This window comes from Xylocopa sonorina, chromosome 3 (assembly GCF_050948175.1).
Source record: "Xylocopa sonorina isolate GNS202 chromosome 3, iyXylSono1_principal, whole genome shotgun sequence".
Classification (NCBI taxonomy): Eukaryota; Metazoa; Arthropoda; class Insecta; order Hymenoptera; family Apidae; genus Xylocopa; species Xylocopa sonorina.
This window is the reverse complement of record NC_135195.1, coordinates 1,530,932-1,547,011: the sequence shown is the minus strand read 5'-3', so window position 1 is coordinate 1,547,011 and position 16,080 is coordinate 1,530,932. Positions and strand designations below refer to the sequence as shown.

The window sequence follows — 16,080 nt, the reverse complement described above, 5'->3', positions numbered from 1 at the left end:
CCGTTTTCGATTCAGTCCTCGTGTCTCTTAACTCTATCGCCAACTAATTCATTTCCCGCAGAATCAAAGAACAAAGTATCGCAAAAAGTGATGCGTATGTACGCGCAAAGATGGAAGTGTAAGTAGCGAAAGGCAGCAAACAGCGTCCACTTACACGCCATGTCGCACAAATAACAGAGCGCATCGATTATTCCAGGCAAAGCAGCTCGTTGGAAAGGAACCCGAGGATACGACGTAGAGGAGCACCCAGTCTTTTATGCATCGATATTTTTCGCCGTAAACGGAGACAAGCGATCTACCTATGACCAAGGAATGGTCAAGAGATTGGCGTACGCGTCGTTTCACCGTGAGACGAACTTTTGCCAGATCACGAGTGGCAGAGGTTTCAAAGGGCAAGGTGAAACGGGATATCTCTGGTCTTTGGAAGAAGCGTTCGTCGCGAAAAAGGGTAAGAAACGAGAAAAAGGCTGGGTGGTAAGGCTTGGAGAAGAAAAAGCGGTGAAGTCGAAACGGGAGGACACGAAGAAGGAAATAGGTCGACCTGAATATTTCTCGAGGAACTTTTCCATAAAAGGGGGACCAACCGCATACGAAACACTGCTGTTACCTTGAGGACCGGAAACCGGAAGGGAGGGGGGGGGGGGGAGGGCTGTGCGAGAAAGGACGGCTGGCGGGGACGAACGAACGGCCGGGAGAATAAATTTCAAACTTGACGATACAAAGGGCCTGCCCCTTCGCACTTTACAAATCAGAGGCGACGTGTCTCGGGACTTGTTGTCATGGGTATACGTAAATATACTTGCGATGAGGAAGGATATAGGCGATGAAGTGATATAAGAGTAGAATTGTTAATTGTTCAAACTGGTGTAAACGTTCGAAGCGAGCAAAAGGATCAAGTAAATATAAAAAACGGAAATTTGAGGGGTGTAGATCTGCGAGGAATTTTAATAGACCGAGGGACAAAAATGAAACTTCAACTCGACTGTATTAATGAAATACGATTGAGGCAAGAATTAATTAACGGTCGAATGATCTTCGCATCATCTACGATAATCCAATGAAGGAGCAATACGTCCGTACGAATCAAAGAGAAGGTTCAAAGAGAAGGTGGAAATATACATGAGGTGTGCTTAGCAGTTTATCAAGGAGGTCATCTATCGAGTCTGGGGACCGTATATGCTCCAAGTTATAGCGAATTCAGGAGGCTCTGTTTCCTACTGATAACGGTGTTTGGGGATGCTCGAAGGAGAACAAAAGGTTATAATATAGCTACCCTTGGCGTACGCCGCCTATATCAATATAATTTTCCACCCTTTTGCGCGATCGATAATTGATTTTCCATTGCTTTCCAACTGCCTCGCTGTCTATCATCTCTTTCGCCCGCTTTCCTTCCTCAATTTATACTTTTCCGCATCGTCTTTTTTATTCCGCTTATGAAAACCAAGCCGCGAACACGGATGAATAATCGAGGAACGCGAGATCGGCTCGCGGTAATTCTACCGATGACTATTCGCTCGATTTCTGTTCACAGATCCCCGTTTCATCCCGATTTTCATTCTTCTACAGACGTTTACGTAACTAACGACCGTCTACGATTGGAAAACCATTCGAAGAAAATAATCTGCAGTCTTATTTGATTCTACTGAGAATGCCTTGGAACGATCTTTCGTGGGAATCTGGACTATGTTGTGGGGTAATTGTACTTATTGAACATAATATGCTTGTAATGTGTGTGTAATGCAAGTTTCGACAATGAGCACTTGCTATCCTTTAATTATATTGTTTTTAGCCGCATATAGTAAAATGCTTACCTCAAGAACTTAATATCGATGCGTTAATCAGGGAATAACAAGTGTGCATTGAAGTCATGCATGAAATTATAAGGAATACGTTACGAATTAATATATTTGATAAGAGTGCAGAATTCGTGGCACGAACGATCAAGGTCCTGGAAAGTTGTATTAAAAATAAATTCCTACGTTTCTCACGTTTATCGAATGTGCATTTTCGTGCTTAAAAGGATTTACTTTTCGTTTTCCATTCTTCCGTTTCTGTCCTGCTTTATATATAAATTAATTCGAGTGTATACCGATTTCTTAGAGGAAACGTATCATAGAAGCAACTAATTGAATACATAATTAAACTCTAAAATAAAAGTGTTTGACTCGAGTTAAGAGAAGTAGAATCATATTGGGAAGTTAAAATCAGAGGTAAACAAGGAAGAAAGAATGAAAAAAAATTATTAAGGACAATATTTGATATAAATAAAGTCTCAAGCACAATCTTCATGAACAATTTTAATTAATATATTACATTATTAGTTGTAAAATTATAGATTTTTATAAAAATTATACAGAAACGGCGTTCTCGTGTGAGAAAATGGGTTCTCAAATTCAATATAAATAAGGAGAAAAGGGGTATTACGGAGACAAAAGACAGATGTCGAAAATTTGACGCAGTCTAGAGGATAAACATAACGCAATATGCGCAGTAATGAATAGTACATCCAGCATGTCGTTAAAAGACACATATATCCTTGGCCCATTTTTTTAAATATAGTACGTAGTAACTAAGTAATATCACACAATCCAGCTTGATTAGTAATTCCTCGGGTTGTCTTTGGATATTCTTCCAAAATCTTACTTTTAACCAATATTTGTAAGAATCAAATCGCATTTCCATAAAATAAACATTCATATACTATGTAATAACAAAAATAACTTAATTCGTTCTTGAATATAATTAAATATATAATAACATAAATGTCCCAAGTGCTCTACATCAAATTTCAATTTACAATATTAATCTATGTATTAATTAACAAATACGAACTTGGAAACACTCTTCTAATCCTTTTGAAGGTATAGGGCACTAAATCAATATCTTTTCATTCGAGTGTTCAATAACTTGATTATTCGTTTGAGCACCAAACTCCTATAGAATATCCTAATGCTACGGAAGAACCATCCTCGACAATTTCAAAGTGTTTATTAGCGACGAGAATTCAATTGCATAGAACGACTATTTCATATTGAACAGTTTCAGCACGGGAAAGTAGGGATAAGTAACAATGGCGAAACGAGAAACGACACAACGCTATTGGACGATCCTCGTCTCGTGTTAGAAGATTAAGTCTTTCAGTGTGGGGTCTTCCTAAAGTCTTCCTTTCTAAGGCTGCTGCACAATCTCTCTGCAAATCGAGTTGCGAAAAACAACTATCCGTTTGGAACTTTTGGATTACACTGTTTTACCCATTTAATCCGAGATGTTTTCAGTCGCATTTATTTACAAACAATGTATACAATAGATATGCTTTTTAAAACGAAGTAATAATCAATTGCAATTTAATATTTATATAGCTTCATGTGGATTCATCATACAAAACATATCTTCAACATTTTATTACTTTCGCAAATATAAAATGTATAAATTGTACATTTATGGAATGTTTAAAATTTCTTTCACGTCAACACAAACAGATATCTCAGTTACAAAGAATTAAAAAATTCTACAATCACTAACTATCTACTGTAGTTTTGAAAAATTACGCAGCGCAAACACGCTAAACAATCAAGCTAAAACCCGCTTCGTGTTTCTCAACGCTTTCGTCGCTCAAATTTTTCAACGTTGCTGAAATTTTGCGGAATTCACCGGCAAAGTTAGCCTCTACTTTTTCCCAGTTTCCTCTGTTTCATAAAGAAAAAAGGTATAAACAGAAAAATCTGGTTTCATACTTGAAGAAATATATTGTTGTTCATTACGTATAGCACGATTTCTTGCTCTCTATTAACTAGCTACTTTTGAGGACTTCCAAATATTACTTAACTTTGTTGCTATTACTTAAATTTTTCCAAGTACAGGGATTATGACCTTAAAGATTATTTTGGAATTTGTAACAATTCGCACCTATAATGCCTTAACTCAACAACTAATGACGTTCCATAGACCCAATACACCTAATTTAATACGCCGCTCGACCGCCTGGCCCCAAGCGTTACCCTAACGGATCTTTCCGGGGTTCTATCCCTACTCTACCGGCTATCGACCACCTCTACACCGAAGAAGAAACAGCAAACTGATTGGCTTATGGCTGGTTCAATTTTTAGTATACAAGCTTGTAAAAATGTAAAATAATGTATTTAACTAAGTATTAAACTAAACATTAACCCAACTACTAAACTATCCAAATATTAATTTATTCCAAATCCAAAACAGTGTACCAACACCAATATCAACCAAATATGATTATATTGCTGATACAAGGAAATTTAGAGTTGGATCTCTTGAAAACTCTTCCTTCTACAAGTAATCATTCAATGCTTAATCAACAAAAAAAAAGTTGTCTTTAGCATTCTAACGCAACAGTATTCTTGTTTCGTTGCTAGAAGTTGCTTCCACCATGCAACTGATCCTATTACCAAAATTTTGTAACTTTCAAGTTATAAATTCTAACAAAGTCTTCCTGCAGAGTGGCAACAAGTTGTCTAATGAATTTTGCAAGGAACAAGTTAGTTTTGTTGTTCAAATTATGATACTGGAGTAACGCGGTATAGTAGTAAAGTTCCAATAAACATATATCTGTTTTTCTTACCAATGCAACAAATTCGATGCATAGCAGTGCAACAGTTACAACTACTAGTCATCAATTTGTTATTAATTTAGACACTTGGGCAATATTCGTACACCGTGCTATAACTAGACTGCGTATGTTTATGCACGTTTATAATAATTATTTCAAATATATTTTAAACTTGCCATGCAATAAATTTCATATCACAATTTAATTGATACGTACTCAAATTCGCTACAGAAACTTTTTACCACATTTCTAAACCAATTTCCTAATCTAAAATTTAAAAACTTTTGAATAGCATATTAAAATAAATGCACTTGTCAAATATTGATATTACCAAATAGTTTGATTATTCAATATAAAAGAAGTATCATTCGCTAACTTATAGAAGAAAAGAGAATGAGAGCTTCAAACAATAAAAATATTTATGATAAATGCCTCTATATAAAAATGAAGATTGTCAGTTATTATTAGAAATACCAACTTTACCATCACGCTAATTAATTTTCTTTAACGTGTCAAGTATGAGATTTAATCATAAGTATCTATAATGGTAACAAGAAATTCGATTAAAAAGGATTTACCATAAAGCAGTATGCACCAGTTCAAAACCAGTAAGGTTGGAAATAATCGAATGGCCGAACTAAACAATCGCGAGTACGTACCATTTAACACGTGGATAGAAACCGTGGTGGCGGCAGCCACATCCGTCAGGGCACAACTGTAATTTCCACTGTCCTTTTTGTTCGCGTTCGCAATGTAGAGCCTGGATATCGCGTTGGTGGGGGCCATGTCCGTCTTCACGCTGGAACAGAAAGCAGAGGACGATCTTTTGTAGAAAACGGAATGCCGAAGTTAATATTGTTCTGTCATTCGTAGCGTCTTCCGGCCGGTCTCGCGAACTTACTCGATCAAGGAATTTGTTTTTAAAAAATGTTTTGCTTCTGGGTCATTCATTTGTCACGAGGAGTAGCGGTGAAATTTTGTATAGATTTCAGTTTCGACATTAGTAGAAATATAGAAAGTGTTAAACGGTAATGTATTCTAATTAGAAGTTGAAGTAGTGTCATATATTTCAGTATGTAGATATGTGTTCAGTTCTTAAAGACCAAACAATAGGATCCATTGACGTTCGGCGCCTCGGCGGCGCGACTCTTAAAAACAACTCCAAAACTCAAAAAACAAAACACAGACATTAGATTCCAATAGTTTAACACGTACACGCCGGAGCGAAAATCTACGTTTTTTTTGAGCGCACATTTCTTGCATCAAGCACTTGTGTTTTTTAACGACTAATTTTCTGAAAACGCGTGACCCACGAATGGGTCACGCCACCCCACGGAACAGTCAAGTGTGACCCACCGGTGGGTGACGCCGCCCCAGGGAACAGTCAAGTGTGACCCACCGGTGGGTCACCCCGGCGTGAACGTGTTAAACCATCTCCTACTCCGGCTAACACAAAACAGATCTAATTTAGATTCAACATGAAAAACACGAATAAAGGACAAACTTTGAAAATAGATAATACCACGAATATCACGGATACTGTAAAAGAGCACGAACGAATAAACTTAGACTCATCAAATCGATTGGACAAATTAATTTCTGAATAATCAGCGTCTCCTGCATTCTTTATCCATTCTTCTGAGGCGTACGGGTGAAAAACTAATACACACTCAGTTTTTGCTTCCAATTTTAATAATGTATCCTGTACAAACAATAACGATAGTATTAACACACATAATACTAGCTACGCGTTCTTGTACCACTTAACTGTTCTAGATGAATTGCTCTAAACGAATTGCATGAATTGAACTGATGCGAGGGCGAAAATATCGTTGTTTGAAACCGCGGATGGAACGGAAATTGGTCATAAATAAACGAAAGTCTAGTGCTTGATTCTAGGGATTCTTAAAAACGGACACTAACCAGACGGATGTAAAGATTAGGTAGGATGGCGCGCGATCAGACCTGCGCTGAGCCGTGGAAACGTATTGTAGTTTTCGGACGGAAAATTTACGAGCTCTAAAAAAAATTCTAAGCTACGTAGTTGCGGAATCGTAGTCGCCACACTTTATTATTTATTTATTTTTATAATAAATGAAAACTTTCAGGCTGCGTATCATCGTATCACGCGTATCATCCAGTAATATGATACAAATCTTATATATTTTGACAGTCGAGAGTGCAACACTTGTCGTTGACATTGATACTTAACGGGGATACGATATAAAAATGTGCAACAAGGGGATACGGACCTCTAGCTGTGTAAAAAATACGTTACATATAATATAATACAATAAATACAGAGGAAAAAGGAATTTAATATTTCTTATGGCCAGCCAGAAAAATCATTTTCCATCTTCATTCCCTCGAAGTGTTTCCCAAGCTGTTTCCCCTTCAACCCAAGAATAGTACTCTTTTCCCTGGCGAACAGTAAAAGAAGAGAGTGTAAATCAAGTTGCACCCTTCGTGAAGCGTCTGCTCGTGACAGATCGACCGCTCATCCAGTACTCCGTTAGCCTACAACACGCCTTCTTAAAACATCTTCGTCGCTACAGTGCAACGCACAAACGTTGGTCGTTCGATCGCACTATCTCCTCTCGCATCGTGAATTTCACAAACGCAATACAAGCACGAATTATGATTGAGAATTAAGATATGGTTAATTTTTTAGAAATGCCTGAGATGGGTTGCGTAAATGGAGCAATGATTTCAATTCCACATGTCTCATTGGCACGATATAAACACGTTGCACAGTTATTTAATAATAAATAATGATACTAAATACAGTCACTTCCAATCGTACGCATCTGACGTACACATCTACCGGTAAAAAGAAATCCGAGTTACGTAAGAAATAGGTATAATTTTTAATACCAATATTACTGCATCGTATTCAGTAGAATTCATAGATTAGTGTTACTCGAATTAAGAACGGATTGGGTCAGATATTGGTTTCTCGAAAACGTGATAAAAAGAGATAGCCTTGAGCAACCTGTACCCGTAGCCCTGTGCTATAGTCTATTCAACGTGAAACACTTTCATTCGATTTACGGGTCGCGCCTTCTGGTAATGACGTAACGGAATTTACGAGTGTATCTCGCATGCCGACGAGAACTTCTAGAAATTTTCCTTCTACGCGTACTACTTTTCCCTCTGCTGTGACAACATTAAATTAGAAAGAGGAAGACTGCCCTCCTTCGTATGACGAGATCAATTTCGTTGACGGTGGCGAATAGGGACATCTTATCGAGAAGATCTTGAAAATTAGTCTCGTCATCATTCATCGCACTTGAATTCGTTGAAAATGAATTTTACTTTTGAGAACGCGATTTCTTACGTGTTGGAAAATGAAGGGAAGAATGAGAGTGCTAAAAATATTGTTTACGACGAAAATGATGGTAAAGGGTGGTTCAATACACATCGCACGAATCTAATAGAACAATAGGCATTATTCATCATTTATTATCATAACTGTAATTTAATATTAAATGCAGAGAAAAAAATTTAATTATATCTCTCTACTAAATTCGTTCTTCTATTGTACTAAATTAAATTATCCTTTATCCTCGTATTCATCCGAACGATATCCACTATCCACTACCCTCAACTTCCCAGGTCATACCAAACACATAAGGAATCGTGTTTCGAGAAGTAAAATTATAATTCATCATTTATTACTATAATTTTAATAGAATATTAAGTAGAGTTCAAAGAAGAAATTTGTGATTACATACAGTGATGAGCGTACAAGATAGTCGTGTGGTAATTTTATTTTAATTTTGCAAATTTCCTTGCAAAATTAAAAATTAAGGCAGTGCATGATAGTCTACAATTTTTAACGGACAAAGTGCTTTAATTTTATTATAAAAGATTTATTTCGAGATAATAAGATTTACTGTAAAATTATGAGACAAATAGTACAATATAAAGAAATACTTTACACACTTTTTTTAGAATTAGTATTAAATGATATTTACAATAACAGAGAACATGTAGATAATTTTATTGACTGATAAATGTACAAATTTCTGAATCTCTGTAAATTAATTTTAAATCCGGAGATTCAACGGATGACCTAAACCTTGTATTAATCGAATAGTGACATAATCTGCTCCTGAATCGATTTTAAAACACAAGTTTTGCCCATACATTGTACTACATTTAATATTATTAGAGTTTTAAAACTAAAAAATGGTTTTCCTCGTAATAGAAAGCGATATCGGATGTTCGACGAGTAAATCATGTTATTTCGAATTCAAAATCAAGTAAATTCGATATCCTTTAATTTAAGCAATTGATTGCAACAAACATTTAATTACGATTCTCCGTGCAATTTTCGCGAAACTTGATTTTCAACGAAACTAGTTTTTTCAGTCTGTTAACCAAGTTAACGAGATTAACAATGTGAAATTCATCGAATCTCTCTCAAAGCAGTTCCACCGAAAAACGTTGAACATTTGCGCCGATCGCGTTAAATTGAGAAGAAAAAACGAATCAAAGTAGAAAGCGTGTACTTAAAAGCTGCTGCAAAATCCTATGAATTGATTCGTGATATCAAAAAGAAAAGGACTTAATTAAAATATGAGATATTACGAAAAAATGAGATAGCAAAAAGAATTTCTTCTAATGATCGTTTGATATGGAAGGGACTTATACATATAGTATGAATACTTTTTCTGTAATCATAATGATATATGTGTGAAGCGAGCATTTGAAATTCAAATCAATTTTAATGAACAGAAAACTATATTTTTTTATTTATAGTATGATAGACGCTTTTTCCTAAACAGTTCTTTTAAGAAAATGACTACGACCGAAAAAGTGTCAGCTTCATTACTTCGAATAAATGTAGATGTCTCGGGAAATATAAATAAAAAATAAAAAATATTCTATCAACTCTATTAAGTAGCATATATCCAGTTCCTACACGCTTTGATAGCTCATCAGGAGGAAACAGAAGTCCTTAAAGATGGAGTTACTATTATAGAAAGAAAGTAGGTGATTACAGAGAAATTACAGGAGACTTTACCAAAATATGACGCGAGAGGAAGATAGGATTGTTAAAGAGACGAGACGAGACGAGACGTAGTAAGAAGTTCGGAAAACGATCACGGGAATGAGGGTTGGCGTCGATGCAAGAAGAGGAACGGTGGAAGAGCTCGGGAAATGAGGCCGCCGCTGCTGCCGCGCATTCCACCGCGTCGGACCGGGTTAAGAATTCATTCGAATGCCACGACGTGGTATCCTGTAACTTCCTTTCAACCTCGCAACCGCTTCCTCGCTTTCAACTCGGTCCTCTAACGGAGTGCCGACGGAGTCCTTTGAGGATAACGCATCGGGAGACGAACCCCGAGAAACGGCGTGGCGGAAACCGTTAGAGCGTTAAGAGCACTTGTTGCCGTCCCAGTTATCGTTACTCTTGCCGCTACGCTGCTCTCGTTCCCGCCTTTCTGAAATTCAACCACTGCTACCGATCCGTCCGATCCTGCCGACCGTAGGAATGCGCCACGAGTGGAGTACAGGAATTTTACCTACGCCGAGTTATCCTGTAATTACTCAAATTTCGGGCATTATAACCCCCTTGGCAAGATCTTCAACTTTCTAATTTCTATTGTGTTAACTAAAAATTTAGCTACAACATTCGATAGATACGTAACATCCAGATATCATCCAGTTATCCAGTTGGATAACTAAGGCTACTAATCTCGCACAAGTTTCTTAGAGTTTCTTAGTTTCTAATGGCACCTCGCCATCAACGTTATTAAATATTTAACTGTAAATTAAACTAGTCCGAGTGTTATTATTAGTATAGTAGAGCAAACAAATAGCACTCTCTCAAACTGATATTACTTTATCATCGTGTGATAAAATAAAATTCAGCATCCTCCAGGTATACAGGTATACAAAAGCATAATAAAATTGTCTATTGATTTATTGAAAATATTTGTAAACAACAGAAATAACAGAAATACAGAAATGAGCTGATCGGTATCGTTATTAATTCAGATCGAACGATTCTATCCCTTTTGGTTGCGCGTCACAGGAGAACACGCGTGACGATAATTGCCCAGTGGACTTCGTGTAACGGAGCTTGTGACATCGATCCACACGATCTGACTCGACCTGGAATTCTCTCGATTGGCACCCTGGGAGAAATATCCGCATCATTTACCATCCCACGATTTGTCCTAGTGCCAGCTGGGCGCGCGTCCGCCTTATACCGGTTTCAACCGGCTATTTTTTCCCGACGACGCCTTTTAATCCTTTAAACGATTCGATGAAACTGTAAAATTTCGGTTTGGCGTCAAACCTGGCCCCAGAGGGAAGGGAAAACGAAAAGGACTGCGTGTTCAACGCTAATTTCAAACTAAATGCAAACGGATACCGACAAAAAGTTCGTACGACCATTAACTTTTTCATGAAAAATGGATGACAGCGCGACCCTGGTGAAAAATGAATGACAAGGTGCTCGTGGCGAGTGCTTTAAATTGGCTGTTTGTTGTCGCCTGAATACGTAGAAACTGATAAATCAAAGATTTCCCCGTCAGGCTGGATATGCCAGAAATTGATATTTATTTTTATCACAGCTATATAATATAATAAGTGATACCATATGGAGATTGCAATCGTGTAGAATTGTGTATCTGGTATTGTGTTCGGCAAAGTAGAAACATTGCCACAATTTCTTTCGTCTGCAGTTTATTAACAATAAAATTGTTTCAAATTAATTACGATATCATTGACTTCTGGTTAATCGATGCAAACATTGTTGGACGTTGTTAACATGCGAATGGTCATCGTTTCATTCAGTAACGCATAATTGTCAATGTGTTCAATGTGAATAAATTTGCACAGCATATCTACATGCTATGCATATTAATGAAACGGTTAGCAATTACAAAAATGTACATAATGACACTGCATTACGTACACAGTGAATGTGCATTATACATTATTTCGATGCCATAAATTTGACATATTCATTGAATTTTTTTTATTACGTCTAGACTAAATAATAAATAATGAAATGAATATGTTAGAAAACATTTCATTCGTTTAATACTTTACATCATACTGACACGACAGTTAAAGAAATTGAATTTTTTTAATATTATATTAAAATGATATTTAAATATTTCACGAAATATTACAGTAATAGACAAACGAACAGGTTGTATCACTTAAAAAACTGGTGGCCAGCAACCTTTGAGATCTGAAATTGTTGACTGAAGGTAAAGTGAAAAAAAATATTTGCTCGAAGCAATCAAAGCAAAAAGTTACTTTCAAACTTTTTTTTTGTTCCGTCAGTTTTTCTCGAAAGATCTCCAAATGTTATATAATACGTACTCTAATAATAAATAGAAATAAATAATAATTTCATTGATCATAGTAAATCGTTTTGGCTACAGTAAATGGTCCCAGAAAAGAGTTAGAGTGCAAGGCACGTTGCTTGTTAAGGATCTCGTTCTTTCTCTCGTAACTCTTCCCTTTTCCCCTTTTAATCCTTCTGTCAGCTGTTGAAGTATAACAGGCGAGCGCAACCGAGCAGAACGATACAGAACCGAGAATATTCCAAAGTGAAAATTCGATGCAACGAGACGCAGTCGGCGAGAGCAGTGCACTTGTAATAACATTCCCGTGTCAATCTCTCTCGTCCTGGTTCCGTCTTTAATCCCGAGCCGATCGAACGTTCTCCTCCTCCCTGTTTTCTACGCTCGCGTTTCGCCTGTCATAGCTTAATATTTGCAAGAATTTAATTTCGAGCTGTTCTCGCGTCACAAAAAATCAACGGCATCGTGGTTCGAATTCCCAGCTGTATGCTCGTATGCGTGTCTGCGCAGCGATCCTTCGACCGTTTTTGTACATCCGAGAACCTTATATACGAAATTCGGCAATTGAAAGTGCAGGAAAAAATTTAATCAAAAGCATACTGTCCTTTGCCACGTTAAACCCTGGCATACCCTTTGCATTGTGCATTGACTGCACTATTAGAAAATAACGTAGATCTGTGCAACTAATATATTCAGGCATTCAATCTGTTAATTAAACCATTTTCCAATCAAAATCTGCTGCTTAGGTACGTGTTCAGTTAAATAATGAAATGTGAATTTTTATTCACTTCGACCAAAGCAAATGTGATAGTAACGTGATTTTAGTTTTTCCAAACATCTAGTGATTAAATTATGAATAAGGAAACTAAACTCGTCTGTTACAATTAAAAGGATAAAAAATGTTCTGTCTACGCCAATGACTCAAAAGAGTCACAAGTAACGTAAATATTAGTATTTTGATTCTACTGCTTAGTAGCTGTCTGCTTAGTTCGACTGCTTAGACATTTTGTTATTCATAAATAATAAAAAGAAAATACTTCTACAACAACCCTGTATAATAGTAAAGATTTTCATCTCATTAAATGAAGTTAACAATTAAAATCTTCTGTTGTGAAAATTGTGAAAAATGTATACAGATGAAAAGTAATGTAAAAGGTTTTAATCCTTTCGCTATGATAGAAAATTAGAAAGAGACGCATTGAAATTATTTGTAATTGTTTTGTAATTACTTGTTTTACTGTACTTATTCGTTTAAAAAAAGAAACCAGTAGATTGGATCCTTTTCTTGCGTCAAAATATGAGACACTTCATCAAATAGTCAGTTCCATCTGCTTCTTTTTGGGTTAATCACGAATTACGAAGAACTTCCGAACGATCCGAAGCGACTTTTCTATGACCGTAAAATTACACGGAAGTTCGTGTTCGTTTCAGTTATGAGACTTCCTTCAAAGTATTCGGGGACTAAGTAAATTGTTGGGATCCTATCACGAAGATTTCTATGGAGCATCAATAGTATCGGAGATTCATTTCGACGAGCAAAACTATTCCTATTTAATTCCGAAAAGGAAGAAAATCGTTTTATGACTATCGATAGACGTTAGAATTCTTCATGAATTACACATCCTGCAATTTATTAATGCGCTTGGAAACGATATTCACGGTAACCAAATTTCGAAGAAATCGTATACTTCTAATAAACGTGTAGTAATTCCATTTTCAAGTTAATCGCGTACATTAAATTGCCGACATTACGAAAATAATTTTCTGATGTACCAAATTTCCTGCGGTTCGTAAAATTTGCATTTTTCCATTAACCCTTCTATCGCTAGCTCCTTAATTTTCCAATATTCCGTTCAAATGAATCATTGAAATTTCATTTGGTTATTCGAAAAACAGAAGTGCGCGCAGAACAAGAGTACAACATGTTTCTAAGATCAACGCAAAACATTGACTTCGAATCTAAGTTCAACCTTCTTATCACTTACGCTTCTACACCTCTAATAAAAAGATGTCGAAGAACTAAAGTGAGATCATATATTATAGAAGACATTATTTTTCAATAAACTTGCGTAATTAGGACATTATAAATATTATCAGTTAAGTGTTAGGTATCGTGAGTTATATTAAGTATAAATAGTAATATACTATTAAATGAACCATTTCTTATTAAATACGGTATACGAATAGGTATACGAATCTGTTTCTAACGCAAAAGAGAACATACTGCTTTGAATGAATTCAACTCGAATCGAGATCTAAGAAAGTGAACTGAACTGAATATTTAGCTACCCAGTGTTTTTAGTTCGGTTGACCACACAGAGGGCTCATATGCCGTTGGACGTGTTAAACGATTGGCCACTTTCACAGCCGTCGAACACCCAATCCAGCGACCACAATGTGACCGCTTCGCTACCTTCGAGCATTCGGTTCGCCGATGTTCTCGCCTATTTACGTCACAATGGGCCTTTCACTCGTTTAAGAGATCTTCATACCGTTTCCGTTTCCGTTTCCGTTTCAGCAATACGCGATCGCGGTCAAATGCTTGACGCTTTCGATTCGACTCGGTTTGATCGCGATCCAATCCACACCTACCCAACTGTCAGTTTATCGCATACCGAACGATACATTCCGACTGTCTAACGATCCCAAAAACGGTGCAACGCGCCTTCCGCCAGCAGCGCGGAATTTAATTCCAGCGCATTGCCACGAAAATTTACCCGCAATTCTTTCTCTCGACCGCTCGTTCACCCTCATCGCCCGCGCACCCTACCACCCATCCATGTTGTCCATGGACTTCACCCATTCGCGACTCCACCTCCTTCGCGTTCGACCCACGAATTTTTTTTCCGCGCCGTTTACGAAACCACAATGAATTTCGCCAGAGGCAACCCGACTCGGAGATTTAAAGGTGCAAGCTATGTTTTGTTCCGCTGGCTATACCGCTGTGCTCGTCTTTTTTATGTTTTCAGCTTTTTATGTCTTGCTCCCTTTTTTCCCACTTCTTCTTTTTTCTTGTTGTTTATCTACGACGAGAGTTTTCTGCCATTTGTCGGACGAACGGATCGAACATTGCTGATAAATCTTAAAGTCGCGATACAGTTTCTTCGTATTTGTAATAATTAAAAAAAAAAAAAAACGATCCACAATGTTACCTCTGACACGTTTACGAACTGTGCAGAAAAAGCGTTCTTCGGAAATCTAAACTTACGCCATCTCTTTGATACGTTTAACAGTTATCCGTCACGTCGACAATCAACAGTTACGATCAACGTTCCTTGGATTTTGTCGACATCACGTATTTCACGTTGTGTATAACACCATGATACTTCCTCTTTTTCAAACGTTTACTCAGCTAATCCTGTTCCGTTCTCGAAACATATGGTCGAACAAAGTTTATGCTACGGTCGCATTATAATTAGTTATTTTTGAAGAGTCCCACTTTCTGTTTATTACTTTTTCTGATTAACTTCTTAACCGGGATTAAGGCATTAAAAGGTTGTTAGAAAACTTAGTTTACCTCTTAATGTTTTTCTTCAATAGCTATTGACGTATCATGAACCCAAAAATCCCAATCACGGGTCCCGTTAGGTCAAATAGCCTCGAATAGGTTACCCTAACGGTTGTGTTCCGTGGCCCTACCCCTACCGGAAGGTAGCGACCACCACCATCTCGGAATCAAGCAGCACGCGGATTGGCTCACTGCTAAACTCCGAACCTGCATATAAGTGTACATTTTGTGAAATAAACTAGTCAAAATCCTACCTGCAAAAAGTCGTCCGAGATATTCTATCCGAGCAAGTAAGCAAGGAGAAATTAAGGACGCAACAGATCCTCTCGCTCGGCTCGGAGAGATCGAGGGAGAATTTTCATTCTCTTTTAATTATAGGCAACCCCGTTCTAGACGTAAGATGTAAAAGCGCAATAACCTCTGAAATGTATGTCAAAAGGGGGTGCGTCAAACGGAATTCTTGTTGCGCAACTTCTTTTCCGCTTTAACAACCGCTTTGTGGCCAGAACGTAATAGCTGGTGGATAGATGAAATCGTTGATGATGGTACACTTTTGGTTTGTCTTGGAATTTGGTTGACTTTGATCATGAAAAAAGAAATTGTTTTTAATAAAAAATAGCTTTATATGTATATTATGTTTTAGTTATTAACTTTCCCTGTAA

At 37.1% G+C, this 16,080-nt stretch overlaps 1 protein-coding gene across 1 annotated transcript in view; it reads right to left on the bottom strand.

Moving 5' to 3' along the window:
* Positions 1 to 16,080, bottom strand: part of LOC143433640 (zwei Ig domain protein zig-8) — a 278,892-nt gene that overhangs the window by 8,897 nt on the left and 253,915 nt on the right. The window contains exon 6 of the mRNA XM_076911081.1: positions 5,239 to 5,378. Coding sequence (XP_076767196.1) covers positions 5,239 to 5,378 — 140 coding nt within the window. The remainder of the gene's footprint in view (positions 1 to 5,238; positions 5,379 to 16,080) is intronic.